General features: G+C 36.1%; 4 protein-coding genes across 6 annotated transcripts; 3 read left to right on the top strand and 1 right to left on the bottom strand.

Annotated features, from left to right (window-relative positions):
• The first annotated feature begins 781 nt into the window (after window positions 1-781).
• On the top strand, window positions 782-4,745 carry si:dkey-71d15.2 (SH3 domain-containing kinase-binding protein 1). 3 transcript variants are annotated; one of them, XR_008606883.1, is made up of 6 exons: window positions 782-961; window positions 1,169-1,355; window positions 1,451-3,605; window positions 3,697-3,905; window positions 4,112-4,175; window positions 4,279-4,745. XR_008606883.1 is itself a non-coding variant. In XM_055043747.1 (6 exons), the coding sequence occupies exons 2-6, from the start codon at window positions 1,138-1,140 to the stop codon at window positions 4,315-4,317; spliced, it is 498 nt and encodes a 165-aa protein (XP_054899722.1). In that variant the 5' UTR covers window positions 807-961; window positions 1,068-1,137; the 3' UTR covers window positions 4,318-4,745. The 3 variants fall into 3 exon arrangements, 2 of the variants coding, with proteins under 2 accessions (XP_054899722.1, XP_054899721.1); XM_055043747.1 differs by having other exon boundaries at window positions 807-961; window positions 1,068-1,212; window positions 3,495-3,605; XM_055043746.1 differs by lacking the exon at window positions 782-961 and having other exon boundaries at window positions 971-1,212; window positions 3,495-3,605.
• On the bottom strand, window positions 3,350-9,719 carry lipia (lipase, member Ia). Its single transcript, XM_055043745.1, has 11 exons — window positions 9,587-9,719; window positions 9,068-9,147; window positions 7,967-8,346; window positions 7,758-7,866; window positions 7,219-7,320; window positions 7,022-7,111; window positions 6,763-6,930; window positions 6,553-6,642; window positions 5,724-5,832; window positions 5,452-5,625; window positions 3,350-5,332 (listed from the first exon to the last, which is right to left on the bottom strand). The coding sequence occupies exons 2-11, from the start codon at window positions 9,123-9,125 to the stop codon at window positions 5,248-5,250; spliced, it is 1,365 nt and encodes a 454-aa protein (XP_054899720.1). The 5' UTR covers window positions 9,126-9,147; window positions 9,587-9,719; the 3' UTR covers window positions 3,350-5,247.
• A 2,425-nt stretch (window positions 9,720-12,144) lies between these two features.
• pcyt1bb (phosphate cytidylyltransferase 1B, choline b) lies at window positions 12,145-15,668 on the top strand. Its single transcript, XM_055044012.1, has 8 exons — window positions 12,145-12,318; window positions 13,078-13,177; window positions 13,458-13,574; window positions 14,218-14,369; window positions 14,498-14,576; window positions 14,667-14,809; window positions 14,897-15,085; window positions 15,339-15,668. The coding sequence occupies exons 1-8, from the start codon at window positions 12,235-12,237 to the stop codon at window positions 15,537-15,539; spliced, it is 1,065 nt and encodes a 354-aa protein (XP_054899987.1). The 5' UTR covers window positions 12,145-12,234; the 3' UTR covers window positions 15,540-15,668.
• Window positions 15,669-17,436: 1,768 nt separating this feature from the next.
• LOC129368556 (palmitoyltransferase ZDHHC20-B-like) lies at window positions 17,437-25,053 on the top strand. The gene is made up of 13 exons (XM_055043589.1): window positions 17,437-17,555; window positions 18,696-18,728; window positions 18,847-18,941; window positions 19,514-19,634; window positions 20,824-20,893; window positions 21,233-21,265; window positions 21,415-21,535; window positions 21,715-21,847; window positions 21,958-22,084; window positions 22,709-22,795; window positions 22,884-22,963; window positions 23,763-23,809; window positions 23,892-25,053. The coding sequence occupies exons 1-12, from the start codon at window positions 17,438-17,440 to the stop codon at window positions 23,804-23,806; spliced, it is 1,062 nt and encodes a 353-aa protein (XP_054899564.1). The 5' UTR covers window position 17,437; the 3' UTR covers window positions 23,807-23,809; window positions 23,892-25,053.
• The last annotated feature ends 752 nt before the right edge of the window (window positions 25,054-25,805 follow it).

Genomic DNA, 25,805 nt, shown 5'->3' with positions numbered 1-25,805 from the left:
CTGCAATCCATGGAAAAGTGAAGAAGTTTCAAACAATTAGGTGATAAGACATTTCACCTCATAATGTGCCAGTGTTTTTTAATCCATTGCATGCAAACCTAATAAAATCTAAATTTGTTTATGTGGTGACAAAATGAAAAAGTTACAGTATAAGTAATATTAATTCATAGTTTCACAAGATGCTATCATTTAAGGTTGCCCACGTTGGGTGATGCAATTGAAGTGCAGCAAATTCATTTTAAGTACATTAAAATTTGGGGTGTTTTTATTCTTGTTTCATAGAGTTTTGAAAGGAGAACATTGTCAATGGGAGATGCCAATACAGCTCTGGAAAAAAATTAGAGTCTTGCACTGAACCTTATTGAAAACCTGGTTATTTCACCAAATATTGATTTCTGAACTCTTCCTGAGTTGAAACATTAGTATTGTTGTTTCTAAATGAATATGGACTTATTTTCTTTTGCATTATTTGAGGTCTGAAAGCACTGCATCTTTTCTGTTATTTTGACCATTTTTCATTTTTTTGCAAATAAATGCAACATTTTTGCCTACAATTTTGGAGACATGTCAGTTCATAGAATAAAAGAACAATATTCATTTTACATGCTTTTTGCATTTCCCTGAAAAATAGAACTGCAGTTTCAGTTCATACCAAACCACATAACAAAATAGCCTCTTAAAATTTTAAGGGGAAAAAAAATAGGATCAGAATTTCTAGAATAAAATCAATAAAATCAGTGCTGATGCTTTCCTCTCTTTGGATCAGTCTCTCAGTCTGTGGGAGCCATTGCCCCCAACGCCACCCACCCCTTCTGCCCCCCATCCTATGATATTTGCTGTCCTGCTCTAAACTTAGCTGTGACAGAGCCACTCCTCATCACAACATGCATTGGAGTACAAAAGATGGGATCAAGTTTCCTCAGATGCTGCTGTATATCAGTCGTGACGCAGTAAAAATAAGGTGAGTGTGTGCTCAGGGTTCTTCATTGCTCTCACCAACTGTTTAGCTCAATTAGTTTGAAATTTGTTTCTGCATTAAAGCCAACGTTTGTTAATCATCTGTTCAGCCTTGTGGTATGAGGAACAGCTGCTTCTACAGTCACACCGGCATTTAGATTCTACTACTCTGATGAACTAATGGTCCCAAACGGAGTTGTTTACTCTTTAGTGGACTGGGAAGAACTTCTAATTCCAAGACACATCAAATTTGACGTGAGACTGCACTGGTTTCTGCATGTTTTCTCTCTGCTCACTCGTTCTCACCTGTCATTTGGAGATGTAGTCCAGCCATGCTTTTTTTCTGCTTGTGCTCAACTGTAATATGATGGGCAACTATAACTCAGCCCTCATTCCTGGTAAGCCATGCAACTATGGACTGTGAAACTTTTAAATATTCTCTCTCTTTCTCTTCAAGGAGAGTTTTATTATTTGTCCTCTGTTTCTCTCAAAGACACAGAAGAGTTTGATTCCATTATATGGTCGAATCTGAACGAGCAGAGAGCTCCTGCTGCAGATGAGGCGCTACAGTCAGATCTCCATTCTCTGGGAAGTATAAAATTAAGACAAGTGTTTGCGTTGTGCTGCAACGCCTCTCTGAAAACTTGGAGCACTGTTTGAAAAGTGTGTCTGGTGTGTTTGTGTTCCCACTGTCCTTGGGATAAATTTAGCTTTCCTGAGCCACCTCATACACACAGAGACATGCATTGCAGCTGAAGATATCTACTTTTGCTCCTTACTTGTGACAAAGGCACTTACTCCCCCAGTGACAGATGAGTTCTGTCACGGAAATTAATAACTTGACCAGAATCAAAATCCTCTTTGGTGACTTTATTGAAGACAAACTGGAACAATGTCTCTTCAGTTTATTGGTTGTCTTAAAGTGATGTGAAAGATTTCTCAGACATGAAATCCAACCTTTACTTTGAGTACAATTGTGACCCACTAGCATGTTTAGCTGTAGAAAAAAACAATCTTTTTCCAACTTGAAATTTTATGACTTTTCCTGGATTATCTTATGGGTCGTTTCTGACCCGTGAATTCTAAAACCATTTAAACAACAGAAAAAAGTTCAAAGGTCACACAGAAATTGTCTCTAATACATACACACACACACACCTACACTCCTGCACATGCCTCCACACACACACACATGAAATAAACTGGATTGATATTTAAATTGAACTTGTATTTGACCTGCACCTTCAGCTAACCCCTCACATCACACAAGCTCCCAAACACAACAAAAAATAATCTCAGACACAATAAAAAACAAATTCAGTATAGAGGATATAAAGGTGCCCTAAATCAAAATATCCCCAGTTGATTCCTTGCTGAAGCCATATGTAGATGTTGCACATTCACACATACTGTCTTATGGTCAAGATGTTCGAAATCTTGACCATAAGAATTTAAACTTGAACATCTTGATCTGCAAGATGAACATAAGTCCTGCAAAATAACTTTGCTGGATGCTAAACATAAGATGTCTAACATCTTATGTTGAACATCTTATGTCGAAAATGTTTTTATGTTGAACATCTTCAAAATTTTATGTTGAAGGATGTTGTATGAGAGAAGTATTTTTTCATAATTGATGTCCTATACAGTATAAAAGAATGAACTGTTGACAAAAAAAGTTACTGACTGTTGACTTTTTTCCCCTTTCAGTTTAGTTGGTTCAGAAGTAATTACTTCACATTCATATAATTACAATAATAAACCTTCACTGTGTAAAAAAAAAAAAAAACTTATGACAGTTGGTTTGTTTTAAAAGGAAAAGGCTAATACTGTTGATCGTCTTTTTGTGTTGTGTAACAAAAAAATACATGATAAAAATGAATGCAATTATGTTGAATTGATAACAGATTGTTTCATCATGCAAAATAGATTTTGGATTTTAAATTCAAGTAAGCTGCTTTATTCTGGAGCTTTTGTTAGGGTGAGTCATTTTTGACCCGTAGGACAAGGAAAGTGAACAGAATGTTAAGATCGCATCAGGAGTCAGGGAAAAATCTGACATTAAGGATTGTTTTAAACAAGATTACTACCCTTATTTGCACCTCTGCTGGTAATGCTGGTATTGCTCTTTTGTAAAATTAGTTAGGTGGATTTTGTTGCAGTATATGCTCTTGTCTTTCACATTTTGAAGAGTGGCTGAGAAAAAAGTATGTTGGGAATTGCTAGTGGCGCCAACAATTGTGATTAAGTTGAAACCTTTAATGTTAATACAAAGTGCTTGCGGAAACGAGCACTTTGTATTGCCTTGTTGCTGAAAATGTGCTATATAAATAAAATCACCTTTTACCTACCTTTACCTTGATAGATGTATGATTCCAGCTGAAGGCAAGTATTCACAGTAAAGGATTTTTTATTTTCAAACTTTCTTGGGTATCAAATGTCAGATTTATTTTAAAGCATTTTACACAATCAGATGGTCAAATAATCATGGAAGCTGTTGTATGTGTCAGAAAACTCAAACTGGACTTTATTTACAGGTAACATTTATGATTGAGAAGGAAAGAAGAGAAAACCAAAGTGAAGCAATGAACTCTTCAGCAAATGAAGAGACCATTCAGGAAACAAGTCAGAATTGTTCTCCCCTTCAAGTGAGCCTTAATGGAAAACTGATTATTGATAACTGGTGACACAGACTGGAAAATTAGGTGTGATTTTAATTTGACATTTTCTGTCTCGTAGGCTGCAGACAAGAATATGTCAAAGGAGTCTTTCTCCTCGCTGCTGCCGAAGGCTCTCTCTGCTGTGCTGAATCCAGGAGTGCTCCCAAGCCTGAACTCAGATCCCCGACCAAGAAGCCCGGAGAAAAATATCAAGCCAAACGTAGAACAGCTGCAGGCTGAGTTAAAAGACCTCAGGGACCAGTTCGAACAGATGAAGAGTCGACACAAGTAGGACTAAACAATTTTTACAGGCATTTTGGCAATACAACCTCTTCAATTTACTTTGATCCAGATGTTACCTTAACAGTTAGCAGTAAGCTTAAGTAATACATTGTATCTCTTATATAGTTAGGTGTATTTATTGTCAAGTGATAAGAACAGCATAGATTTGAACTGTTTTTGAACTTTATTAAAAAAAAAATCTTTTGCTTCAGCAAAGAAATTAAGCTGCTGATGAATGAGCTTGATGAGGAGAAGAGGATTCGCTTAACTTTACAGGTAGAAGTACAAATTAGTCTGTAAATAGTTTCTTTAGTGAAACTGAGAATAGATTTGAAATAATAATGTCTGATATCTGTTACTGTGTCTTTCTTTGATTAAGATGGAAATCCAGCGGATGAAGAAGCACATGTCGAAATGAACAAGAAGGACTGGATCCAGGGCAAGAGTTTCTGTTGTACCATATGCTTTGTGTAACTTTTTAAAGAAACTGAACAAGAAAATAATCTTTTTCATGCTTTTTAAAAAGGAAAATGGACAGTTTGTTATTAAAATCTTGGTTTTGTGGACAAAAAGTCTTGATTAGGATGTTTCATTCCAGGAAACATTCAGGTTTGGACACATTTATCTAAAACAAATTGCATGATACATTTGTCTTTTGGCCTGAAGCTGAGCAGTTCCTTTATTTTTTTGCTACTGTAACTAATGTTGTGATGTGAGGAAGGTGCTGATTATGTCTTTGTAGCAAGAAGAAATAAATGTATCCATTCAAACACAGAAAAATATTGTTGCCATCATAAACTGAAATGGAGAAAGTACTGAAATTAAACCAGTATTGATGGAGAAGAAGTTGGACTGAAATAGTCTTTCTGATGCACAACCAGCAGCTTATCTGTCAATCAATGTCAGTCAGTGGCATCCTAATACAAAATTATAATCCTGGTGAAGTTATCAAAGGCAAACACATAAAACATTTACTTAATATGAAATGTAATTTAAAAGTATATATAAATAAAAGTCAGAGGCCAAATATTTTTAGTGAGAAAATAAAAATGTACTTAGTTTGACTTTTTAAAAGTGACACATAAATGTAGTCCAGTTTTTCTGTGTATCAAATATTTCTACACACCCTATACAACTCTGTACCTTTCTTTCCTTTGAAACAAATATACATTTTTCAGAATATGTCACATTTCATATTCTTTTTTTTTTCTTTTTTAGAAAAGTTGACTGACCTAGTGTTTGCCTTTTCATTTGGGATCCTTATGAATTCTCCAACCAGTCCTAAGGAAACTGATGAACCAGAGGATTCGTCCTCATGAAAGTTCTAGATTCAGGGTTCAGCTTGATTTCAGGACCGGGTTTCTTCACATGGAATAGGCCTGAATGTGAACTCTTTCTTATTAACAAGAAGAATGTCATAACGACAAAGAGGCCTACAAGATAAAAAAAAAAAAGAAAAAAGAAGCTGCTGTGAATTTGGAGACAAAAGTAAAACATAACTTTTTTGAATGGACACAGTTAAAATGATCTAAAATCTGAAAATGTTGCATACTTCTTTTTGTGATCCAGGGGTGTGAAACGGATTCTCAGGATCCGAAGCTTGCGTTTGGAATGATACCCCACTCCAGAGTAGTATTTGAGAGAGACATTTTTCACTGACTCAATGTTTCTATCAAACATCGCAAGGATTGTGATCTCTGTGTCCTTCATGAACTGTGTTGCTTTACTGGTCAAAAAGAAAGAAAGAAACACACAGACATATGAAGTTATGGAGGAATATTTGAGTTTTGGGCAGCAATTGGAGTTTGAAAAAAGAGGTCTTACTGTTCAATGATTGCCACTGCTTCATTAGTACCGTCACTGATTTTAATATCCATGTATCCCTTCTGTGGCTTCTGATTCCAAATCATCACATCTACTCTGTAGTTTGTCACTGAAAGAGCAGAACATATTTATGCAAAATTATTTCAAATACTAAACTACTTGTTTTTGTTGACATTTTGCTTAAGCGCTCATATCATGGTTTATTTATTATGGACAACATCTGTGGAGAGTGGAAACATACAATGCTGCTGTCATAAAAGCAGTAATCAAGAAAATTTAGTTTAGTTTGTTTCTCTGACTGGACTCTTACTCAGTGATCCAGAGTCATACTTTTAGTTGGAGGCAAATTTTACATTTCATTTGTAAAACTATTCCAGAGTCTGGGAGTGGACCGGAGAAACACAAAATTTAAGCTGGTTCAGGTTATGAGGTTTCCAAAGTCAGGAAGAATTTTTGTAGCCAAATCTCCTTTTATTGACTATTTACCAGCTCAGCCATTTACCAAGTGATTTTAGAGCATGCCACACTTCCATCTGCTGAGATGCTGATTTGACAAAAGAGATTATTTTTATTAGCTGTAACCTGATTATAAAAAATAGAAAAAATAATATACCTCTCTCTGATTATCCATTTTTGCTAAAAAGCATTTTTCAGTGATATTCTAATGTACTGAGATGCACTCTTATATATATATATATATATATATATATATATATATATATATATATATATATATATATATATATATATATATATATATATATCAGTATATGATAGGGCATTGTTTCCCATAACTCTAGATATTCTGCTAAATACAAAAATTACTTACAGCAAAATGGAGAGTCTGCATTTGTGTTAAAGTAGAACTTTGTTTGGTTCAGTTGATTGAGGACATCCTTCCACCGTATAACATTGTAGCCTGATTTGAGTACAAACATATGCATCAGTCTAAATGTTAAGCAAGGTGTAGATACACTGTTGCGTATCAATAGAGCAGTAGAAGAACATAGGTAGTAAGTTCTTCAATAAAGCCACCTACCAAAGATGGGACAACCAGCTGCACCAAAGCGGTCACAGCTCATGCATCTTCCATCCAGAAAATCTTCATAGGAGGAACAGGGGAATGCTTGACTGGTACATGTCTCATTTATAGTGTCCATGAAAAGCAACACAGACCTCTGGTGGTCACATTTGAAGTAGCTGCCAGCTGTTTAAGGATTAATAAAGGAAAATATTGTCATTTTAAAATTACAGCTCACTGTACATCAGCACATGTTGGCTCGTCCCTCAAACCTTACGTGATAGCACGGTCTTCGGACAGCCAGGCTGGTCTGTTCCTCCATTAGCATAGAAATCAATATGGCCCAATGGTGCCCTGAAGCCCAGAACTGAAAACCGATAGGACATATAACACATATAAACACCACTATAAAGGTAAATTTGGAAAAAAAAATACATCACTTAAGGTTTTAAAGCAACAATTAAACCAGCTGACAGTCGATGTCTGTGTGCAGCACGTCGACAAACTGAGCGTCTGTCGAGTCCAGTCGCATTTCTAGAGGTTTGCCAGTGAACGTAGGTCCAGCAGGATCAAGAGCTGCAAAGATCACATCAGTACAAACCAGACAAAAAATAGTGTAGAGGTCAATTGATGGGAGAAGTAAATATACAGACTATGCACAGTCTGTATATTTACAGTATATTACAAATATACTGTAAATGTACAATATATACAGTATATTGCACCAAAACAGTCTGTACCATTGTCATACAGATTCTTCTTCAGAAACAGATGCATACTATGAATCTATCAGGACTTCAGTCTAAAGGCTAGAGATTCTGAAAAACGTGCACTAAGGATTACATACAGAAGGAAATTTACCTATCTCATTCATTTAGTGATTAAAACTCAGTTGTTGCAACTAAGATTGCAACCAGATTATTTTCAGGTTTTGTTTTCACTTCATCTTGGCTTGTGTTTATCTCAACCCAAATCAAACGGTCATAAATCATGTCCTGACATGTAAAACGTACCTGTTATTCTTCCGATTGAACTGTTCAGATTTGCTCCCACAAAACCGGAAATGTGGGCTCCAAGACTGACTCCAATCATGTGAATTGCGCTCAGGGAAGTGCCGTGCTCCTGAAACAGAGTTTTTAGAAAAGTTCCACAAAGCTGTCAAGGATGTTGTTCTCTCCAGGCACAGCAGATTTGGTTATAGAGGATCAGAGACACTTTGTACCTGCATCACTTTAATGAAAGCTGTGAGGTTGTCTGCCACTTTGTATGTTTTCTCAACCACCTTAAAATAATTAAGATTAGCAGCTCCATAGTTCCAGTCCACTACCACAACATTCATGTCTTGCTTGGCCAACAGCAACTTTGTGAAGTTGCTCAACCAGATCGGTGGAGATCCTGTGGGGCGATAGCCATGGATGATGAAAGTGGTGGGGTTGGACATTTTAAACTCAGGATACTCTGCCAGTTTGGTGTGGGACAGGAGCACACCACAGTCATCATTGTCCCTGGTGTAAAGCAGCAGCCTGATTCTGAGGCTTGTGCCGATGATGGCATGAGTTATGTCTAGATCTGTGAATTCCTCACATCTTTGGTCTGGGGATCCTAGTAAAAACAAACAAACAAAATAAATTAAGAAAATAAGATTTTATTTCAGGACATTGTGATATGTTGCGCCACATTGTAGTGGCAGCATCATAGATTTTCTTTTAGTAGAATCTGGGAAGCTGGTTCAAAATGTTGGATCCTACAGATTTGCGACTGGACTAGAGGTACTTCTTTCAGCAGTAAAACAAGATAATCATACAGTGGGGGATTCAAATGCATGTCACAATTTTTCATAGTAAAAATTCCCAGTCATACATCTCTCTGCTTCTTTTTCACATATGTTTACTACTTTGTATTTGGTTATTAAACAACATAACAGCAAAATATCTGTTCACATGTGTAGTGAACAGATGAGAACAACCCGAGGAGGGTGAATATTTTAATTAGATGTAGCTGTAGGCTTCAATACTTCTGCCTCAGGACAAATAGCCCTGGATGACAATTCACATACTGCAACAAAAATAACAGCATCAGCCTCAACACTCCGACAGAGCAAAGTGCATAAACAACCACAAACCAAGGATATTGCAATAAAAAAAACAATTTTCTCAAGAAATCTCAGTTCCACAGCTGTGGTTGGTCTGCAGTTAAGGCTTAACTTGTGATATACCTAAGGTCAAAAATCAGCATGTATGTGGTTTTGTATTTAAATATCAGCCAGTTAAAGATATAATGCTTAGACTTGTGTTAACCATTTCTGTGACATGTTGCATACTACCTTTGCATAGTTGAACTGTTATCAGCAGGAAAGGTGTCAGACAAGACCACAGAAACATGTTCAGCCGCAGCAAGTGAAATCTAGAAAGATAGAGACATTGATTTTAATCTGATTTAAACAATTTAAGCATAACTCAGTATTTAATTTATCATGAAACCACAACTGTTGTTTAAGTGATTGTTTTATCCTCTCAGATAGACACAGAGGGAAGTCAAAAGCTGTCTTTCTTATCTAAGGACTCCTTCGTGTAATTAAAGCAAGGACAGGAACATAAAATGTGTTACTTATTTACAGTGAAAGTGAATCTTAGGGAACCAAAGGACAAATAAATCAGTTTAATTTACTGTCTCCACCCACAACCAATAACTGAGAAATTGACAGCTTTAGTTTCTCCTGCCCGTTCCCACTGGCTTTTAAAACACTGGTTTTCTCACCAACAGCTGACACCACATATTTAGTAACTATTCTTTGTTCTCACTAGATTAATTCCTGATGGGAAGTGTTGTTTTTAAACCTTACCTTTAGGTGTGGTGTTTTCTGAGAGCTGTGTCAAAAGTCCAGAGGTTCAGAGTGCTACTCTGTTTTGATCTCCATATATTTGAGAAGCATTTAATCCAGGAAGTGAGAGGTGGAACAGTAGAGCAATACTACCGCCTGGCAACTTGTCTCAGAAATAACCACTCCCCTTTCTTAGGGCTATTATGCTCAAAGGTGAAAAAATACCAATGAAGTCAGTCTTGGTTTAAACTGGTTCTGTGAGTGATTTTGTAGTTATTTATTTATTTATTTTTTAGCTAAAATGATTTTAAGCTGCTCAAAGGAAAAAAGTAAACAACATAAAATGCATTTCTAAAACACATTTTATAAAAAACCATTAGTAAAACTGAAAATTACAGGGGCTTTCTAAAAGGCAGGGCTTCACCATACTACATTTAATTAATGTAAAAGTTTTCTCACAATTTGCTACAGTACTGGCAATTACAGGTTAAACTTGCTTGAAAAACTGAATGACACCTTTAAGGTGTGCCAATTCTTTACTTGCCCTTCAGAAGGAATGATTTAATGTGGGGTTATTTTTACATGTAAATAAAGGTAAAATAACATGTAAAAAGTACAATTAAAACATCATTTCCAACATGTGTTGTGATGTTAGTATTTGTAGTTTTTCTGCTTTACAAATTCTTTAAGGATTCCTGTTTTTCTTGAAAACTTCTCTTTGGAGATGCCCTAAACTGTGATGTCATGTTATGCATGAATTATTGCTACTGGTTGGTGAGCACACATCCCACTTCTTTGAAATAGGTAAGTTCCAAGACAAATCAAATACTTACACAGAGAGTTTAGTGCTTGTGATGGAGTAAACACCAGCTACCAGTTGAAAGACCTGTCACTATAAATTGCAAGACTATCCAGACAAAGATGTCCTGAATTAACATAACTCTACACCAAACATGGAATTAAGACAGCTTGGAACTTTATCATATCAACAATACACTGAGAGTATTCATGGCGAGCTCAATGAGACCATGGATAAATGCAGATGTTCAATGAAACTGGGCCCGATTTATCAGCGGACCCCTACTACCGACAACCAGCTGTTGAAAAGATGGAACCCACTAGTTCTAGGATACGGACAAAAGTTTTCACCCAAATTCCAGAATCATAAAACTGCAGAAGGAGGAATTAGAAAAACAAGTGAGTGCACCAGGTTGATGAACTGCTGCATGAATGTCTTAGGAAGGAGAAATCCAGAGTATAAGAGAAAAAAAAAAGTATTTGGGACTTTAGCATGCAACTCTACATTGTGTATAACACTGAAAGATTGACAAAATGTTGAGTAGTGCTACAAATAGCTGAAAGAGTCCTGGGGATAAATGCTGAGTGTTAGAACCTGGTAGGTAGTTGTGCATTAACCAACTAGTTAGCACAGGAATATATATGTGTTGAGTATAGGGTGGAGGTCCCCCACAGTCAAAATGCAAGATGTTGCCATATTTGGTGGAGAATGATGGAGGTAAGACCTGGTGGGACTTCCGGAACCAGAAGTCTGCAAACTGGAGCTTGTATTTGTAGACAAAGTAGGAAAAAAGGGTGGAAGTAATTTCAAGGGACATTAAAAGCTTGAGAAATTTCAAGAGCTGAACGAGAACACGAATGAGGTTATAGAGGTTATAGAAAAGGCAACTGTGTTTATTGAAGGAGTCATAACTTTGATACCTAAGAAGAGAAAGTAGCTTCGTTAGAAACCAGAAGCAATCTCTGAGACCTTTTAGAGGTCTCTGAAAACACAATCATCGGAACGGCTCAAAAACTCTGCAAATTTCTCAAGCTCCAGGTCTCTAGAGAACCCAACCTTGTAACCAAGCCAACCTGGATAAGGCAAATGGAGAAAAAAAAATCGAAACGTACCTGACAGGTTTGTTGAATAACTGCTGTTGTACTTAGTTTCACCCATCTGTGCCCTGATCTACGTGTTCAATATAATTTGCTTGTGGACAAAGAAGTTCAGTTTCAGCCTTATCTGACAGAGCACCTCGTCATGTTATGCATGAATTATTGCTACTGGTTGGTGAGTCTGAACATTGTTTTATTGCTTTAAATTTCTCTGCACCTTAATTTCCGACCTTTCTGATGATTCCCTTATGAAGAACATTTGCATTAAACTGAAACTATAATAAAAAGTGGACTTTGGAAGGCAAATACTGTCATATTCAATAAATTACAAAGGTTAATTTATAACAGTAACTCAATTCACCTCACCAAGTAAAACATTTTATTATTGATCATAATATTAATTCCACTTCACAATCATGCATTTTTGTATTGGCCCTTAAATGTGGAAAAGATTCTAAGACTATGACTTTTGCAAGGAATGCATTACCCAGCTATAAAATGTCTTAAACAACTAGTACAAAGTGACACTACACACAAAGAAAAATCCTTTCCGTCAAAGGAAGACAGATCTGTATTGATTGCAAACACACTAGATTTCCGAACACCTTCAGCAGAGTGGCTTGTACTTTGCTCACCCAGTTCTCTCGTCATCGGGGTCAGACGGACTGATGGGATGTAAACTTAAAGAGACGCACATGCTCAGAAATCTCCTTTGTTGACTAGCCAGACCAGCAGAGAGGAGCAGCAGGCGAATTCACAGCGGAAGATCAGCAATGGCTAGAAGGAGACGAGGCCGAAGCAGCAACAACAACCAGCACAGAGAGACTCCACAGAACCGCAGAGGAGGCCCACGAAAGGTAGATTCAGTCATGAAATTAAGCAGGGATCCAATTTTTTTTATGCGTGACAACTAAAAATGACCAATGTTCATATGAATAACTTTCAGTATCAGAGACGTATATTTGGACATATGTGTTGCTGTTTGATTTGAAATATTACTTTGAATAAAATGCCGTAGCTGTAATACATTGTTGTTGTAACTTTAAAGGAATGTGAAACAAATAATTGAAATAAACTGTTGAAGTTATCATTTAAATTAGTCATTTTTTATTGTCATAAAAGTCCTTGCATGCAAGTATTTGTGTTCTGTAATATAAAATTTGAGGATTTATCTATCTCGTGTGGTTTCAGTGCTGAAACATGTTTAAGCCAATGTTTACACTGACTCTACACCCCGCACATTTGAACCTGAGCAGAGGTTCAAAGTATATCTTACATCACAGCTGATAAAGTTGTATATATGTGAACCTGCTCACAACACAAAGTCCATGCTAGACAGAAACGCAGAGTAGAAACTTGTTGCTTCAGGACAGAGATTGAGATCTGGGAGATACTATAAAAGTTTATCTTGATTTAATTTTTTTTTTTACAATGTCAGCAGTAAAGGCAAATCCTGACCTGTCAATTTGCAGGCCCCTTTTTTGCCTCCTTTCTATTCCAGATAGACATACTTGCAACTTAGAAAAATGCATGTTTGGTATGACGTGCAGCAAGATAACGACATTCTAAGACAAAGAGCATTTATTGCATACTTCATATTATCGTTGTGTCCTCAGGCTCTGCGGGAACCAGCACCGTTTGCAAGACAAACAGGTTATGAGACAGAGATGCCACATGAAAAGCTGACTATTGCTCAAGCACGGAAGGGAACTCCAGGTAGGATTTGTATTTTTGTTGAAAATTGATGTCTTGAAATCAAAATTCAAGCAGCACTTGATAGTGGAAGCAAGAAGTAAGGGAAAGCAACAAACTGTTGAATGATGTCATTTTATTGATTTACAAATCTAGATATGGACTTCAGTATCAGTGCATTCTATCTGTGCTGTAATTCATCATGATATATGATAAATAAGTGTAAAAAAAGAGAGTCTGAAAGTGTTATCTCAGTTTCTGCTCTCAATGTGAAGGTTCATGCCTCCGTGTTGCTTTGTTGCAGCTCAACGGCCGGTGAGAGTGTATGCTGATGGCATCTTTGATCTCTTCCATTCGGGACATGCTCGGGCCCTGATGCAAGCCAAAAATGTTTTCCCAAATACTTACTTGATAGTTGGAGGTGAAGACTAGAATTTTGTTTGGAGGATATAAAATATGCCTCTTAAAGCTTTTCATATTTGCGTGTTTATAATCTAAAACATAAGGGTATTTTATTGGGATTTTATGTAATAGACTTACACAAAGGAGTGCATAATTGTGAAATGGAACGAATATTGGACACCTAATTGTAACATAAAAAATCTTAATTGTTGATCTCTGGCACTCAGTTAACCCTTTGCCAGATTTGCAAATATAAAATTGTCACTCATTGATTCTTGCAACATTAACTTTTTCCACTCCCACTCAGTTTTTCAGAATGGAAGTAATCTGAACAGCAGTTTTCCATGATATGTTCAGAAGTTTGGATAATATTAAACACTTTGTCGAGTTTTCTAAACATGAACATGTCCACTTCATAATTAGGCTCCTCCTTGTGTTGATCACTTCAAAATCCCAGTAAAACACATCAAAATTTGCAATAAAAAGATGAAAAATGTGAAAAGGTTTAAGGGTTGTGATTACCTTTTGCTACCTATGTCCATAAATCCCAATCTAAATAAATGAAACTTAGTCAAATTTTCTATTATTAATTTATTTTAACACCAGTTTATATCTTTACAGTTTTAATATAAGATACTAAATGTATTTCTTTTTGTGACTAGTGTGCAGTGATGAACTCACCCACAAGTTGAAAGGCTACACGGTGATGACAGAGGACGAGCGCTACGAAGCACTCAGGCACTGTCGTTACGTTGACGAGGTGGTGCGAGATGCTCCTTGGACACTTACCCCAGAGTTCCTCAAGAAACACAAGGTCAAAGTTTGTGCTGTGACAGGGAATACTATTATAGTATCAGACAGTTGCACAGAAATGCACTAAATCATATCATATAAAGATATGTGAGCTTAAGTAGTCCAAACACTCCCTTCTTCCACTGATAGATTGACTTTGTGGCCCATGATGACATTCCTTACACATCTGCTGGGTCAGAGGACGTTTATAAGGACATCAAAGCAGCAGGTAGATGAACATAAATCAATGAAATCAGTGCAAGTGGTGCAGTTGCTTTTGTCACTTAACTAAAATACAGAATTTACTTATTCGTATCAGGAATGTTTGTGGCCACTCAGAGGACAGAGGGTATCTCCACCTCTGATGTTATCACTCGAATTGTCCGGGACTATGACATCTATGTTCGCCGCAACCTGCAGAGAGGATACACAGCCCGTGAACTCAACGTGGGGTTTATCAAGGTAAAAAATAAAAAATAAAAAATCTTTCAGATTAGATCACATGGCAATACCATAAACAAATGAACACACATTTTTCTTTCCTGGCAGGAGAAAAAGTATCGGCTTCAGAATCAGGTGGATAAGATGAAAGAGACTGTGCGAACGGTGGAGGAAAAGTCAAAGCACTTTGTGAACCGCGTGGAGGAGAAGAGCCAGGACCTGATCCACAAATGGGAGGAGAAATCACGGGAATTCATCGGCAACTTCCTGGAGCTTTTTGGACCTGATAGTACATGGGTAAGTTTTCTGTGTTTCAGATCAAAAGTCACACAAAATTTGTCTGAGGAGAAAATATCTGGTAACGACACTGCTGCAAAGGATTTAGGCACATTTCTGACTTCTGAGCTAAATTTGGTTTCATTTGAAATTCAGACTCTAAGGAAAGTATTGGGTATTTTAATCATAAGAGATTCACAATGTCAAGCTCTGCTTTTACACAAATGTCCTCTGTACAAAATACAAAAAATAATTCTGTTTTTTCCTTTTAAAGCATGCCATCCAGGAACACAGTGGCCGCATGCTCCAGGCCCTGTCACCCTACTCCTCGCCCCGCGGATCGCCCAGCAGCAGTCCGACCAGAACACGTTCAGTTTCACCTGACTCACTTCCTCCTGCTGCCTCTCCTCCTTCCTCCCCATCTCACCCCAAAAAGAGGAACCGCTCTTCTCTCAAAGCGGCCTCTGGATATTAGTTATTATTCAGAGACATACTGTGTCTCAAATGTGGAATGTGTACAGATTGAGTCCCTTAATTTATTATTAGTCTGCTAAATTGCAAGCAAGATATCATATTGTACATAATAAAACAATCCAAACCAAAATGCTTATTTTTTGCTATTTGGATCTATTTACATTTGCCATTCATCTTTGATTTAAAGGAGGAATATTATGCAAAATTGACTTTTTTGGGTTTTATATGATATTATAATGTTACTCCCTCATCATAAACATACCTGAATTTAATTGTTTCATACATATTTGAGAAATCTCTTTTGTGGCAGCCATTCAGGGGTGCTTAAAAGCTTCCTCATACAAAACTATTTCCACCAAACTTTTCCTTGGAGCTGAGCTTCGACTCACAGAGCACCCCTCCCTCTTGCCTTCCCCACACAGTTCCACCAGACCGCCAGCTGCTGGCCTTGTCATATGAACTATTTCTCAGCCCAGGGATTCTGAGAAAGGAAAAGGCATGAAACTGCTCCTTTGAACGTTTTGCTGCAAAATAGTACCACCTGCTGGTCATAAGATAGAATGCAGCTTTAACCTTTTACTTTAGCCGCACTTTTTGCCTCACATAACAAAAAAATATGAAAAAAAACTCTTTCAGAAGTTCCAGATACTACAACAATGACTAAGTTTTAAGTGTGGAGAAATATTTAAGCTGGCATTACAGTCCAAAGAAAGTATACATGCTAACCGTGTTGCCTACAGACATTTATATTTACTGAAATAAAAACTTTTCTCAGATTCCAAAATGAAATCAGTATTAACAGATAATGTTTATCAGAAGTCCCTATACCCTTGTCCTGGAGGCCCATTATTATTTGTCTGAGGAATTTCCTTGAAGCTGCACACATGACTAAATGAATGAGTTATTAACAAGCTCCTACAGTAATGGAAAACTATAACAGGAAATGCAATTACCTGAATCAGTTGTGTCGTCACTGGGAGACATTTAAAACTAGACCCCGAGGACCAGGATTGGAAACCAGTGGTTTCCATGATTAGGCTGTGCATTACTTCTTATTGACCAACGAAACTGAATAGTAATAATATCACTGAAAGTTTTAGCAAAGCAAGTTTTTATTACCATTTATATTTCAATTATTTAATATTGATGAAACCTGCATGTTTATTCGTTTAGGCATACAATTTTTTAATTACATTTTGCTAATTCTTTAACATGAAAAAAAAAAACACTTTTCAACATTCTCCATAATTTATTACAATAACAAGCCAATGCTTGAATGTGTGTGTGCTTTGGAAAATACTAAACATATGTTTTTTACACACTCTATATGCAAGTAATCCTATAAGAAGGAGGCAGAGAAAATGGGAAAAGACTTGCAGCAAAGGTACCCAGGCTGGGAGGACTGCATTTAGATCCTTAGCCCCGATATAGGCTTCAATACTTCAATAGTGAACATCTTTGGTTGCTTGGTATAAAACAGGAACACGTGATATTTAGTGTTAAAAAACAATACAGAACATCTTAGGAATTAAATTATTTCATTTTAAATGGTTCAACATTTACTGTTTCTGGGGAAAAAAAGAGATACTGAAACTGTAAGAAGCTAACAAAAAAAGAAGGAATATAGAAAATCCACGTAATATGATTTCTTCTATTGTTCCTTCATTGATTTTGAGATTGAGACGCTTAAAAAAAAACAACAACAAAAAACAAAACAAAAAAAAAAATGCTTTCCATCCGTCGTGCGGGATCTGTGAAGGAGGGAACCATCTTGAGCTTATACACTCTTTGAATAAGCCAGCGATTTGTTCTGAAGTGAGTCATCTTTATCTTGTTGCATCTCTGACCAGAGCATATAAAAGCTCAACCATGACGTCACCGTCAGGTACGGGATTAAAGATGGCTCCTTCTCATGCGCTGAGGTGCTGTAAACGGGCTCTAAATTGGGTACCTGTCCTGTTTATTAACCTGGTTGTCGCCTGGTCCTATTATGCCTACGTCGTGGAACTCTGTGTGTGTAAGTACGTTACATGTTGTCGAGAGCTTAGCCGCTTTCGGGTCGGATATATGCGAATGTTTGACTGTTTCAGGGTTTTCAACTTTGATGAACGGGTTGAATTAAGGGTTTAAAATCAGACTGCGTGTACTTCTGTCAGACAGGGTCAGAAGAAACCGCAACAAAAGTTCAGGGAGATAAAAAAGCGCTGATTTTACTCGGTGAAACACATGAACATGCTCGAAAATATGCATGTAACTGTAGCAGAAATGTCACTAACTTCGGGATAATGGGGTCATTTTGACCTATTGATGAGGAACTTCGAGAATAGTTTCAAATTATTTTCGAAGTAATAATTTAAAACATTTTACAAAGGACTAAGTTTTGTATCTAAGATTTTTTTGTCTCATTTAATTATTTACGTTTATTTTTCATGCATATATATATTTAGGCTATATATATTTATATAGTTCAGTTAAAGATGTTTTTATTTTATTGTTTTTGTTTATTATTACTTTTTCCCTGACTAAACTTTTAAAATACAAAGTCGGGTGATATTTGAGTTTATATGGCAGATAATAGAAATTATATTTCGTGCTTTTTGACATTTACAGATTTTTTTTTCCCCTAACTGATTCTTTTAATTGATTTCAATTTGCAATTCAGAATGTTTTTCCTATATGATGATGTTATTATTATTTTTTTCATTTGTGGCTGTTAAAAATAATTTTTATGTTCCTTCTAAGATTTGGAGATTTACCTGCTATTGTAACAGGTCAAAATGACCCAAGCTAATACTGAAATTAGTTTTTTCAATTTCCTGTTATTAATTTTCCAAGCCTCATTTCAGCATATTCTAATTTATTTATTTATTTAGGAACTCTTATGCTGTAGAAAAAGAAGAAAAAAAAAACAGCAAAAAAAGCTTTAAGTTATACATTTGTCAGTGCAGATCTACCAGCTGTGGTCAGATCGGGGCATCCGTGGTCTTTAGACAAAGCGGCCTGTGATGGGTGGGCCACTGCTGCCCGTGCCAGGCTGCAGCCACATGGCGCGAGAGAGGAGGCTGTGTCTGTGTGTCTGTGTGTGAGATGAATTCATGCATTTCCAATAGCATCCATTCACACTCTCTGACATTATATTTTGTCCTGTCTTGTATAGATACAATCCCCAAAACAAATGATGCAGAACGAAGTAAGTGCACTCACACACACGTCTTCAGTCAGTTTATTTGTTTATTAATGCCATGTGTTTTATTGGTGGCATTATGTCAACGATAACCAAGAATAAATCATTTTATTTCCCTTAACAGTCAGCTATTTGGTCATCTTTCACATTTTCCTTGGCATGTTCATATGGTCCTACTGGAAAACGATCTGGTCCAAACCAGCCAGTCCTTCAACAGCAGTAAGTAAACGTTGATTGTTTCTGATAAAAAATAAAAGTTCAAGCAAAATGTTTTCAGATTAGTTCAATTTAATGAACCTATTTATATTGTGCAACCACAAACTGGCACGCAAGACTTCATTCTCTATATATTTGCAAATTAAAACCTGAAAGTGTGATTTGTGTTAGTAATGAGCAACTTCTGTCTGGCACATCTAAATAAACTATTTTGAGGCCAATTGCCTTCAGAAGTCACTTAAAACTGCAAACGACCACCACCAGCGTGTAATCTAATGTCAGTATTAAACCAGCTGAAATGTTTGGAAATGGATGAGGAAAGTGGTCAGAGTTTATGGAAAATACAGAAATAAACTCTTCATGTACTCTATGCACACTTAAAGCTTGATTCTCTGTTAATTGCATCAAAAAGAGGTTATCTAAACAATATTGACCCAAGGTATCTGAATACAAACACACATCTCACTTTTGAGATTTCTATTCAACTATATTTAAAAAGGTTCAAGTGGTTTCAATAATTTTGCAAATCACAACATGTCGCTCGCTCTCTGACTCCTGCTTTGTTTGGATGTTAGTTTGCGTTGCCCCGAGCGGAGAAGGAACTGTACGAGAAGGAGCACCGAGCTGAAGTGCAGCAAGAAATCCTGAAGAAAGTGGCCAGGAATTTACCCGTGTACACACGCACCGCTGGAGGAGGTGAGGATGTCCTTTCTTCACAACTGATTGTGTTTTGGTGTTTGCTGACTATCAGTGCCGTTAATAGAGGAAGAAAGCAGTTCCCCCAACATAAACTATGCGCATAATTGTTTGGTCAGACTTATTTTTTAGGATTATTTTGGTTAATTCAAAATGTCAATTAACCTCAAACATGAATGTTTCAGAAAGTAGAAGGTTTTGGGATTCTTTAGAAGAGACTATGCACCATTCTCCAGTGGCGAATATGCAACTAAATGAAAGACACACATTTTCTTATCTTACATTATTTTTATCTGGTTCAGTGATCGTAAATAAACAACTCAAAGCTTTCCAATAAATATTTCTGACTCTTAAAAGAAATTTGGTCATCGAATTGCGAAAAGATCACTGTTCTTTTCAATAGCGGTGATCAGCCTTCCATTCATGGAGTCAGGCAACTTCTTGAGCTGTAAAGAAACGTTTGATTGCGAAGATATTGGAACGTGATCTGAGAACAGTCTCAAGAATGCTGCATTTTGCTGAGAGACTTTTGGTTATTTTTAAATATATTTTAAAGTCAATTTTTTTCTTTTTTGGCTAAAGGAAAAAAAAAACTGCCTAATAATTATCCACGAGTATTTATAGGGTATAGACCTGCTTAGGCTATCTTCCCTCATTACACAGATAAACATCAGCCGCTATGCTTAAACCCATTAAGCTGTCAGTTTTATCCAGCCTGAAGTCAGAGAATATGCTTAAAAATAATGATTGTCAAAATAATCACTCGCCTAAGAATTGTGCACACAATATACGCCTTTATTACATAATAAAACAGATGAAATGGCAGGTCCCCATTGCCACATTTAGTCTTCCTGTGTAGGGTATGAGTGCAGCTCATGCAGACTGTAAGATGTTCCTCTTTATATGAATATCATGCGGCTTCCTTTGTTTACGGAAATGTTGGCGGGTTAATTGGACTCCAGTGGACCTTGTTTTCTCTGTGGATTTCAGTCTGAGTAGTTTAGTCGCATGTCGTTCCTCCTGCTGAGATTTACAGCACCTTAAAAGAAAAGAAACTAAGAAAAAAGCACTTAGCACTTGTTAGACTTAAGTTATAAAATATGATGTCATTGAAATTCTTGTATCGGCTTACTAACATACACAATTTCATCATGCTGATATTGTCCTGCTTGTGTTTGTCTCTGAATAGCCGTCAGGTACTGTAACTTCTGTCAAGTTATCAAACCCGATCGCTGCCATCACTGCTCATCATGTGAAAAGTGAGTCCTTCCTTTAAATGTACAAGGCTTGAGGATTGTTTTTAATTTCAAGTTAGCTCATTTTGAATGTTTTCTTTTTAATTTTGAGAAGAACTGATGTGAATATGTTGTCATTCAGGGTTTCTACCATTTTTTACATTTAAAATCTCAATACCTTTCCAGACCTGACAAGACAGTATATCACCTTCTGTGATATTGTTTTTGCTCATCTTTATTATTATAATTTTTTTACATATGTATATATTATTATTATTGTAATTAATGAGTAGAATAAATATTTAAGTAGGATTTTTAATTGTTTTTTCAATGCTCATATAGTTCTGTTTTCTGTTTGTCAAGGTGTGTGCTGAAAATGGACCATCACTGCCCCTGGTGAGGTTTTAATTCAACAGATACATTTAATATCTTAACATTTTTATTTTCAAATATATTAATTGTGGCAAAATAAACACATTTTATTTTTTTAAATACATTCTGAGCTGCTCGTTTTCTCCAATTTGTCACTGATTTTGTTTTTTCAGGGTGAATAACTGTGTTGGGTTCTCAAATTACAAGTTCTTCATTCTGTTCTTGGCCTATGCAACACTCTACTGTGTTGTTATTTGTGCAACGGTTGTGCAGTATTTCATCAAATTCTGGACAGTGAGTACAGAAGCTTCCTCTAAAATACCCGTTTAGCAATTCACTTCTGTTTATCAAACTGATAGGCTGTTCTTTTGTGGTTGGAGTTTGTAGTAATGTTTCTATTAAAAAATATTAGGTCAAAAGCTGCACAAGTGAAGTTTCTCATATCGTTTTCTTTTTGTCCTCTCCTGTTTCAGAAACAGCTTCCTGACACACACGCCAAATTCCACATCTTGTTTCTGTTTTTTGTGGCAGCCCTCTTCTTCATTAGCATAGTATCACTTTACAGCTATCACATGTGGCTTGTGGGGAAGAACAGAACCACTATAGGTAAATATGAACCAGTCATTTGCTTTGATTCATCTTCTTGATCCTTCCTTAAATATTCATCGCTGACTAAATAAATAATAATAATTATATATATTTATATTTTTTTCCAGAGGCTTTCAGAGCTCCTGTTTTTGCAAATGGTCCAGACAAAAACGGCTTCTCCCTGGGTTTTAAACGAAACGTAGCTGACGTATTTGGAGACGAGGCAAAGTATTGGATTCTCCCAGTTTTCTCGAGGTCAGTCTGCCAGTATCACACAACGCCCAAAAAATTATTGGTGCTGTCGCATTTGGGCTTAAAAGTAGTTCTTCCACGGTTGCTTAAGGTTCACAGTAACATTTTCAGTTGACCGACAAATATTTCTTCTTATTAAGTAAAAGTAATGTTTTTGAATCGCTTAGAGAATTTGAGGAGGCAAATAAAGATAATACTTAAGATAATCAGTCAAAGATATCAGTGGAAAGTTATTGTTAAATAAAAATGACTTTCAATCAAAATCTGCCAGATTTGAAAATATTCTTGCCTTTAATTAAACTCTTTAACTTTTAGCATGACTTTCAGTGTTAGTCACAAAAGTGAAAAAAAAATTAGATTTGGTTTATTATTTTTTACAGAATTAAAATAAGGGAAATCTTATTTCCTGTCCACTGTGAGCACATTTGTCACAGTTTTCTACATTAGATGTAGAAAATATTAAAAAAAACATTTGTTGGCAACAGCCAACATGAAGGTTTTGTTGATTAAATGTTTTTTTCAAAATGTATGCTTCATTTACATTGTTTTAAGGTTTTCTTATTTCTGATTAGAAATAAGCATTCTGCCTGACTGAAAATACATTTTCTCTTTTTTTATGTTCCTCAGTCAGGGAGACGGCCATTCCTTTGTCACCAGACTGGTCCACATAGATCCTGAACAAGCAAACAGTGTCCTCCAGCAGAATGGAAAAATGTTTGTATTTCTTTTTTTCCAGACATTCAAATTTTGATCTTTTTCCTTTGGACAATTGTTCTAATTTCTGTTGTGAATTTAATCACAGTCCTGTTGCTGGAGAGACCAACCTTTCTGTGGTTGCTGATGATGAGCCTCACTCAGTGAGCAAAAACAAAGAGAAAACTGGTATGCATCTCCTTTTTGTTTTTTTGATTACTTTTGTTTTTTCACTCAGTTACAGCTCTGTCTTCCACGTTGCAACATTTTTGTACCTGTTTTCATATTTGCAAAACAAATCATTTGCAATTTTGGTACATTTGTTACATGTTGAACAATCAGATCTCTAATGTAGGATGGAGCTTGATATTTATACACGAGAAGTTTGAATTTTAATGTGATTTTAATAGAAAAAGTCATTTTAAAATAACAAATGTATGGCCTAGTTTTTCAGCATCACTGCTGGGCAAAATATGTCTGATTTATAAATGGCCACATCTGAGAACAGGGAGGAGAACTGCTGTTTCGATTAAATTTTTATTCCACTGAATAAAAAGTGAGACTTAATACTTCTCTATCTTTCTCTTTTTATTGTAGTTTCAGGTTTTTCTCATTTGTTTTGATCAACTTGGCCGTCCACGTTATTGCAGTATGACCACACAACTCAATTTAAATAAATTAAATAACCCCAACTGCTATGTTGTTGACAAAGAGGATTAATGGACTGCTATTAATTACTTTTTTTTTGGAGTTTGTAACCAACATCCATTCAGTGTTTGGAGACTTAAAAGCCAATAATAAAATCATTGTTTTTGTTTTGTAGTTTACATTAAATGCTGAATATAAATTCTCAATGGTGAAATGATTAGTGTTCGCAAGAACACGTGACTTTGCCATAATCATCATGATAGAATTTATCATTGTAAAAACGATGGGTCCACGGACTGAACAAAACTGAACATAAATGTTTTTGAACATTTTGTTTCAGATGGAGGTCAGATGCTTGCCGTGACGATGGACAGTGAGCCTTGAAAGGTACAGGTTGACATGCTTTAGCATTTCAAGGCGTTTTGTTCTCTTGCTTCCTTCACTTATATTCTGCGGCGCTCCCCTGCAGGTGACCCCGTCCTCTGTCTTTATATCAGGGGCATTGCCTTAAACGAGGAACATCGATACCTCCAGGACCATCCGTGGCACCAAAAACAACACTGTTCTCATGACAACAAACTCTCTGCAGCAACTTTGTAGACTGCAACAGTCTGAAGCTTGTCAGAGATTTGGGATTTTGTCTTTGTAGCGGCTAAAAGACTTTATTTTTTATTAATGGTTTCATCTAAAACAAATCTCTGAGAGCGTTTTCGATGTCTGCACATAGTAACCAGCATACATTTCATCAAGAGATTCATCTTCTCTCAGTATTAACTAATGTTTCAACGCTAAGGCTTCAATCAGGTTCTTTTTTATAGAGCCACTAAAGTATGATTTGATTTACAAGTTTTGAATGATAAGAGACTAACATCGTCGGTTGTCTGTCACGTCTTATAAATGTTTCACTACAAACACGGTTCGATCATGAGGGCCTGAAATAAACTGTCGGATGGTCTCAAACTTTTAGTTTACAATATGTTTGAAAATATTTTAAACCCTGTTTTGTTTACATATTTCATACCTTTTCTTCTTTCTGAATGGTGAAGAAACACTCATGATGTTGGTTGAAAATGCAAGAGCCAAAGATGGGAACATTTGGATGATTTCAGAAGCATGACTTGTAGTTATTGATGTGACTACAACTTTTCATTCCTCTGTTTACCTTCATGTTTTTATAGTGCAACGTTTATTTATTTGAAAGCAAAAAGCAAGGGAAAATACTAAGGTACAATTAAATCTGGTGATGAATTCAGAAAGGTCCGGGGCTTTTTGGTTCAAGGCGTCCTTGAATCAAAACCAGTACGGACAGATAAGGAAAGATTTTTATATCTCGAGCGTGTAAACAATTGTACTCCACTCTGTATTGCCGGTCCTTTTTTCATGAATACATTTCTTTTAGTCGTAATGAAGCACAGCTCCTTATGGGCTTTGACTGATAATTGATTTCTAGATTGCCATCTGATGTGAATTCACTGATATTTATGTCTTACTGCACTGACTGAATATTTAAAGCACAATTTGTTTGCTTCAGCTGCTGATGTATTTAAATTTGTAAATAACTGCTTTTTTATTGCACAAACTGTTGATGCGACAATATTTGGACTTGTAACAATAAATCTTATTAAAGCACATTTAAGATGATATTCTTCATTGTGAGAGTCTGACGTCTTCAGATTTTATCACCGCGACACATCTGAGGTTATTGACATCCCAGTCAGATGAAGTGACTGTCCTTCCTCAGGTGACTGAGTAAGGTTGGGAATTTGTGTAAAAACTTTTGTTTGTGTGTTTTATAATATTTATGATCCAAGATTAACAAGAATTGCCTAATGGATAAACTTTTTTTATATAAGTTGGTGTATACTATGGTAGATGATGATTTTAATTTTATTTATTTTTTTATTCATATTGAAATTCACCACCTTGGCCACCAAGGTAACATTTTACTTCATTTTGATTTTCAGTTAAGGTATTGATTTTTGAACAATTTGAGACTTAAATTAAAAATATACATATTTTTTCTTTTTAGAAAGTTTATTTCTTCAAACTTGCAATCAAACTCACTTCATCTGATGGTTCATGTTCAATTATGGGATGTTTGATTAGGTGGAGACCTGAAGATGGCTTAGAGTGTCAAGATTTAGCTTTCATCAAAAGTAATATATTTTTATAATCACACCAATTTATTTTTGGACTTATATATACCCATTCATTTTTTACTGGTAATCTTCTTGCACTAAATGTTTGGGGGGGGTTGAAGATTGTTCTTTGCCATTTTGTGTAGTAAAGGCAACTTTACACAATTTAGCATCTTTATTTTCTGAAACCCATCACACAATCACCCAACTTCCTTGAATATTGACATTGGAAGCTGCCTTTGGTA

Source organism: Poeciliopsis prolifica, unplaced genomic scaffold (genome assembly GCF_027474105.1).
Source record: "Poeciliopsis prolifica strain line A6 unplaced genomic scaffold, Auburn_PproV2 SCAFFOLD019, whole genome shotgun sequence".
Taxonomy (NCBI): Eukaryota; Metazoa; Chordata; class Actinopteri; order Cyprinodontiformes; family Poeciliidae; genus Poeciliopsis; species Poeciliopsis prolifica.
This window is presented reverse-complemented; position numbering and strand designations above follow the sequence as displayed.